Source organism: Sitophilus oryzae, unplaced genomic scaffold (genome assembly GCF_002938485.1).
Source record: "Sitophilus oryzae breed Bouriz unplaced genomic scaffold, Soryzae_2.0 scaffold_926_pilon_pilon, whole genome shotgun sequence".
Taxonomy (NCBI): Eukaryota; Metazoa; Arthropoda; class Insecta; order Coleoptera; family Curculionidae; genus Sitophilus; species Sitophilus oryzae.
Genome location: NW_022147557.1, coordinates 277691 through 285127, shown reverse-complemented (window position 1 = coordinate 285127; position 7437 = coordinate 277691). Strand labels below are relative to the sequence as shown.

The window sequence follows — 7437 nt, the reverse complement described above, 5'->3', positions numbered from 1 at the left end:
GATTTTTAGGTAGCTCTTGTCATTGGCCTTTTTGGAGCATGTAGAAGAGAAGAATTGTACTTTCTACGAGTGCAAGACATCATTGAAAAAGACAACAGCTGCATTTTAGTTACCCTTGCGGATATAAAAACTAATATCAAAAGTGTGTTTCCGGTGGTGAACAAAGGGAACGTTGTCAATCAGTTGAGGTTAAATAGAAAATATATATACTTTGTCTTAGGCCAAAAAATGTACCACATGATTATGTCTTGTTGTGACTGTAATTTAAAATATTTTAATTTAAAAGCCCCTCTAACAAATAGGTACTTTTACACAAACTTAAACAACTTGGCTTTTGATATTGTTAGTATTTAATAAATTATAAATATGTATAATTTTATGTGATTTTGTGACAAATTTCGAATGACAAAATAAAACAACCAAATAACGAATTTAGACATTTTAGTCCATAAGGTTGCCATGACGACCCTTACGGCCTAGGCCGAAAAGAAACATTTTACGGACTGAAATGAGTCCGTAAAATAGCTGTTTTGGGGAGCGTATGACAAAATAATTAATATCATTATAGACGGCTTTGCTATAAACGTTACAAATGTTGCAAACTGTTTACTTCAGCATTGACAGCTTGTTAGTGACTCGATACTTTGACTAGTGAGATTTACTGTAAGTAATTTTCATTTTTAATTTGCAATTTTCATTTAATTATTTAATTCAAAGTAATGGTCCGTGGAAAAACTCACAAATCAAAAAGCAAAAGTATTACAATAATTACAAAAAAAAAAAAAAAAAACAATTCGAAAAATTTCTGATGATTTATGTATTCCAAAAACCACGGTCTTCAAATACTAATAAAAAATACGGCAAATCTACCAATGTAGCCGTTAGAGGTAAAAGTTCGGAAGGCCAAAAGTTGTATCTCAAAGAGATTTACGGAATTTAGTAAAAATTTGCAAATCTGCTAGAAGAAGTACTCTTCGCGAAGTAACAGTTAAATGGAATACTGTAACTGGTTTAAATATATATCAAGAGAATGTTGCCGAAAATATATCCATAAATGCGGTCTGGGGTTTTACGAGGTAAACTTTATTTTGTGTGGATAATCAATTACCTGAAGATTATTGATAGAAATTCTTATTTAGGCCAAAAAAGAGAAAACTTACTTACTGACAGAAATTCAAAAGAAAAATCGCTACAATTGGGCAAAATCTAAATTATTGTGGACACAAAATGATTGGAATAAAGTCATATTTAGCGATGAGTCTAAATTTGATGTTTGCGTTGGTGATCATCGAAAACGAATACGAAATGTCTGAGCAGAAGTCTTTTCGACATTAAGATTTAGCAAAGAGGGTTTGTTAAATTTCCTAAGGGATTATGGTTTGGGGTTGCATGTCAGCAAGAGATTTGGGCAAATTAAATTTTATAAATGGCACTGTTAACGCCCAAAAATATCTAAACATATACGTGAGACCTCACTTTTGCCTAGTGCTCTAGAATTGTTTTCAAACGAAGACTATATTTTACAACAAGATGGAGCATCGTGCCATTCCAGCAAAATTAACTCAAAAAATTGGTTCCCAATAATAATATAAAAAGTTCTATCTCATCCTGCAAGTAGTCCGGACCTCAATGTTATAGAAACTGTGTAATAAAATGGTAATATTTAAGAAACCAGCCTCAACAACGACAATTTTTGATTTGCGGGCAAAACTGCAGGAAATTTAGGATAATTTTCTCCTCAAATGTGCCAATCTTTGGTAAATACAATGCCGTTAAGAGTTCAGGCAGTTATTAAGGCGAAAGGTGATGTAACTCCGTATTAAACTAATTTCTTGTTGTGCCGTCCCAATATATAGTTAACAAAATTTAACTGATTTTTTTTTTTTTTTAGAATATTTGTGCAGTGTATGGTTGTGAAAGTAGAAAGATTTTTGTAAAATTGTCTAGATCATATTGTAATGTTTGAATTCAGAATAATAAACAAAATAGAATTGAGTCGTTTTATTTTATTGCCAAAAAAGACCTTGTCCCAAGATATAGTTGTTAGTGCTCGTAGTATATTGATACAGACGGAATAGTTCATCTGTGAACGATAAGCAGTACCAGATCCTTTTTAAAATTGATATTTTTGGAAGGTTGTATTCCATTGCCTCTTATTGTGGAAAAGTTATATACAATATGATCGAAAAAAAGGCGTCGGTGATGGCTATGAAATGAAGATCGCTGTCATTTATTTATATGTAAATTATATGGGGAATGTCTTCGATCGTCATTCCAAGCCAACTAGACGCCGTTTTTTCGATCGCTTTGTTATTTTGTGGGTCTTGAGTAGGGTGCAAAGATTTAAATCAACTTGATTTTTTTATTCATGGATTTGAACTTTGAATAAAAAGCTTAAAAAAGGTGACCGGTGGCGTGAGGTAGATCCCTCGTCTACCAATCTCAAGGTTGTGGGTTCGAATCCTGCACCCTGCATTTCATCAGCTTCATATTTTTATAAAATAAAAATAGTTTGGATATCTAGGTCGACTCAGCCTTAAATGAGTACTTGGTATTCACAATCCTGGGGTAATAATAGGCGGTTGAAGCGTATAGTGCTAACCAGGCGGATGAAACTGGCCATTTGAATTTTGGAAACACGACGGAGTTTCTGCCAGTAGAGGGATAGATGGCGCTGCGTAGAAATTTCATCTAAAGTCCCTAGATATTCATCTAGGGACTTTAATTTCATCATGATTTTATCAAGTCATCCACAGAGTATAGTTTAATTAGCAATTCATTTGATTCTCTGTTGAGTAATTGGAGTAGTTGGGGTAGTTGAAAAATATAAATATAAATTATATAAAATGTTTTTTTTTTTTTTTTTTTTTTATTTTATGTTATGAATAAATATTGGTATGAAGTTTGCTTTCGCGAGAAACAATTATAGTTAAATAATTTATTAAAAATTTAATTTCTAAGTGACCCGGATCAGTTAGATTAGTAAAATAAATTGAAAAATAAACATCTAATTCTATATTTGGCCAGTCTGTCAGTTTCGGTAAAGTGAAACTGAATGAAGTGAATTGTGATTTGTTTTTTATGGGAATATTTTACAGATTTCTCAATTTTAAGTTTATTGTTTGGACAATGATAAGTTCCCAAAATTTAAAATAAATAGTTTTAATCATAATTAATTGATCCTATTGAAATTTTTACTGAAATTTCTCATAATCAAAAAACTCCCAGAAAAAAACTGTAAAAAAAAATAAAAAATCATTAATTTTAAAGTTTTATTTAAATGAATTTATATCAGTCAAAAATTTGTATACTTATATTAAAAACTTAATTTTTAAAAGGTTGTACAGTAATTTATGTAAGTGTTCGCTTTTAAGATAAATATTAAATAAATTTGCAAGAAGCAAACAAAAACAGGTTTAAAAGATCATTGTTTATTTAAACAAGCGAGAGCGCATAATCCTTCATTTAGTTTGAGAATATATTTGTATTTACTTATTTATATGGCTTTACTATAACATATTATAAGCTTTATACTATGACTGTTTTTTGTTTGTAAATACAACAGTCATCGAGAATGGGTTAATAACAATTTTTGTCCCTTGGCTTTCTGTATTATATAACACTTGGTGTAAGATGTTTCTAATTGAATAGGTCATTAAAGTTGAGATTAAAGTTATATTATCAAATTATATACACGTTAACTAGGTATAACAACTTTTGCCTATAATGATTTATTTATTTACATAATTTATAACTTACACCCATAATTACTTATTACTGATTGTATAAATTCTGATAGCATATACTTGTATGGCAGTATTGAATGTGTTATAATTTAACAAAGTTATAATAAAATAATCAAGTTACAGATTTTTCGTGTTTTATTCTAATTTCAGGGATAATTAAACTGGAATTATTAATTTATTTGTATCAACATACATTATTTTTGTTTGTAAGTGTTTTGTTACAAATAAATTTAGAAATCTAGATTGAAAACCACCAGACAAATAAAAAAACTTATGCACTGGCAGTAAAAAGGTCATTTAAAAAATATGGCGCGAACTATTAGTTCTGCCAGTAGCCCCTTGGATCGCGTCGAGCGCCTGTTTCCAGGCTTTAACATAGGAGTTTTCATTTCTTTCAGTTAGTTATTCTATGGTGCTAACCACATTACCTTCCTTGTATATTGAACGGCTCTAGCATGGCAAGCTGTACCTTGCTACTCCCAAGGCGTTAAATACTATATACGGGAGCTGTTATTATTATATAGAAAGCTTAAGGAAGAAGCATATCAAAAATCTTTGTTGTTTTATTTTACGTTGTGAATAAATATTGGTAGTTAATAAAATTGTTATAAAAATATGTAATTCTAATAAAAATAGATAAGTTATAATAATTATTTATTTACACAAACATCCGATAAGCTACTGAAGCAGGTAAGCCAAATTGACGTATCTGAATTGATTCTTAGATGCCGGAAACAAAAGTATGGCAGTATAAAGTTATTGTACAAAATGTTATTCTAAACTGAAACAGATATTGATATTACTTCCAGAATTACAGTACTTGTAATGTCCAACAATACCAGACTTTATAAAAAAAACGCGCTTCAGAAAGTAGGTCAAACTTTATATTAACAGAAAAAAGGGTTAATGTATACACATTATCACCTATTTAATTTAATAGAGTTAAGGATGAGTAATGGGCTAGTCTTTAGGGCTTGGAAGTGTAACGTTGTTTTTTTAATCCGCTATATCACGCAAACGACCATTACTTTAGCACGAAATGGCTGAGATACGTTTTGAAGTAATGATATCCTCTGTATATTCGATTTCTTTGGACTTATTTTAAATTAATAATAAATTTTAGCCAACCAAAGGTTGCTATTAAGATTTACATACATAATAATGTTAAAATACAAATTATTGATTCATCACTTGAAAAAATACGCCCTGTATTTTAAACTTTTAATTAATTAACTATTAGTGTGTCGCATAATTTACTAAAATAATTAAATTTTATTGAATTTCTGTAAATAATATTTGGCTTTCTTTTTAACCTGATAATTAATTGCTTTTTTTCATTATTAACAATAAAAAAAAAAAAGATAATAAGAAAATTGTAAATATATCATTAGGAGCGAAGCTAATTTAGAAATTCCTCTACCTTTCTAGTAAAAATTAAAATTTTCCGTTGTCATGTTCTGTTTGCATCATGCAAGTTTTGTATCAAATAATTGTAGAGAGTTACATTAAAATATTCTTATTTATATTATTTCCATATTTTCAGTTTGTCACTGATTTGTAATAGACATCAATTGATATCATCCCACTAGTAGAATAAAATACCGTATTATCGAGGTGATTTTAAAACGATGTCTAGTGGTTTGGAAATGAACATCAATGATTATTTTTTTTACATAAAAAATGACAGCTGACCTTCATTTCATAGCCATCGCGAATGTCTCTTTTTCGATCACATTGTGATCCACCAACTCAACACTAGTGAAATCAGCATCATCATCATTCATTTCCAATTTATGGTGTAGCTTTCCCTTACATACGCTCTTTGTAGTTGGGTTCATTGTTGTCTATTGCTGGAGATGCGGTCTCAAATTATCCCTCCTTAATTTCTAATATTATGAGTTCTAATCTCAGGTTGGGTCTCTTTTAGCGCGTCTCTTAATTCCTGGTTGTGTTTTCTGGGGGGTTTTTTTTCCCCCCATCTGTTCTCATTTTTTCTTGTCAGGTGTCCTTATTACCCATTGCCATATTTGAGGGGTTTGACTCTGTGGATGACAACTATTACCTGGGTCTTATGTCGTTTTGACTAGTGGAATACTAAATTAAAAATACGAATGTTCTTTAGACTTCGCAGGCAAGTAAATAAGTAGTTGCTTCTTGAGCATCAGCAAAAAATTCTGCAGGAAAAACCTTTGGACCTTTTTAAACCGCGAGCTTCTGATTTTAGTTTTCTCAAGCCTTTATTTGTTATAAATACTAATCACCATAATTTTAATTCGATTTTTAAAATAATGCTTTTCTGCTAATTTGTCATATAAAATTTTTTTTTAATTTTTAACTAAATATATAATTTTTTTTTAGAATGTAGAATGTATAAGAGGGATTTAATCACCTCGACGTTATAGTTCTATTTTGTCCACTCCAGAAAATTAAAAAAATACCAGTCTTACGTGATTAATTACGTGAACTGTATTCTACAGGGTTGTTCACAGCATACGACACGGAGTAGTAGCTAAACGAGAGATTTTTACAAAATTGTAAGTTTTGGGTTCGATGAAGGACTACTAGGGGTACAATTGAAAATAATTTTACAAGATACAAAGAGTGTCCCAAAATAAGGTAAAAAATATCAAAGTTGTATTTTTTTAAATTGGAACACCCCCTGTATATTATTAGCATTTTTTAGTTTCTACGATTAAAATAAAGGTAAATTTGATATAAGATTATTATTACTTAAACCTTACCGTTTATTGAAATATTTTCAATTTTGCTGAAAATTGCAGTTAAAAAAATTAAGGCTTTCATTTCTCCAAGGTATCAAAGTTTTAATACTAAATATCTACGAAGTTTATTTACTGATCAGTTATTTGTTGCAATAAATTAAAAAAATAATACTACCTTATACAGAGGTGTTCTAAAAAATTTATTTAAATAATTATTAGCTTCAACCGGACAATAAACTTGTTTAATAAATGGAACACCCTGTTATATTTTTACGAGAAATCAAGATGCACAATTTAATTGTCTATCAAAATTATATTTATACCATTTTTTATCTATTTCTTTTTAATTTCCGTAGAAAAATGCATTTTTCTTTAAAAAAAAAAAAAAAAACTTATTTATCAATATTACCCATGGACTATGTTGACATTTTAGATATTTTTAAAGATGCTTACCAAATTTTTAAGGAGTACAGATACTAATATTGTCCGATATAATTCGTTATTTCATTAAAAAATTAAAAAAAAAAAAACTGTTTAAATATATGTGTTAAAAGAGATCAATTATATTGATTCCAGTATTCAAACTACCTACATTAACTGACTGTTTGCTTTGATTAATAAATTGCTCCAAATACTAAATAACTGAATTTTGTATGGCATTATACAGTGTTGATAAAGAAGTAAGCACCTTAAAAATTATATTTCATTTTTTAATAAAATGCTTATTATAAACAACAGAGACTTCAATTTTGATAACTTATTTATTATATTGATTTCTGACTCAAATCCACATTTATTTATAATAATTTATTAACAAACACAATTAAGTAGTTAATTAATAGTATATGGGCGGAAATAATGGTGTTATATTTAATTTAATGTATTACCGTTACTTCTTTTATAAAGATTTAAATAGGTTTTCTTTTGCATACAAAATGGCGCTAGTAATATTATCGTTTTGCTAAAACGAT

The 7437-nt window shown here is 29.1% G+C and overlaps 1 protein-coding gene across 1 annotated transcript in view; it reads right to left on the bottom strand.

The window, feature by feature from the left end:
• The window catches only part of LOC115890809 (sedoheptulokinase-like), a 32805-nt gene extending 27221 nt beyond the window's left edge, over window positions 1-5584 (bottom strand). The window contains 1 exon segment of the mRNA XM_030911159.1: window positions 5480-5584. Within this exon segment, the coding sequence (XP_030767019.1) occupies window positions 5480-5584 (105 nt within the window).
• Between the last annotated feature and the right edge of the window lie 1853 nt (window positions 5585-7437).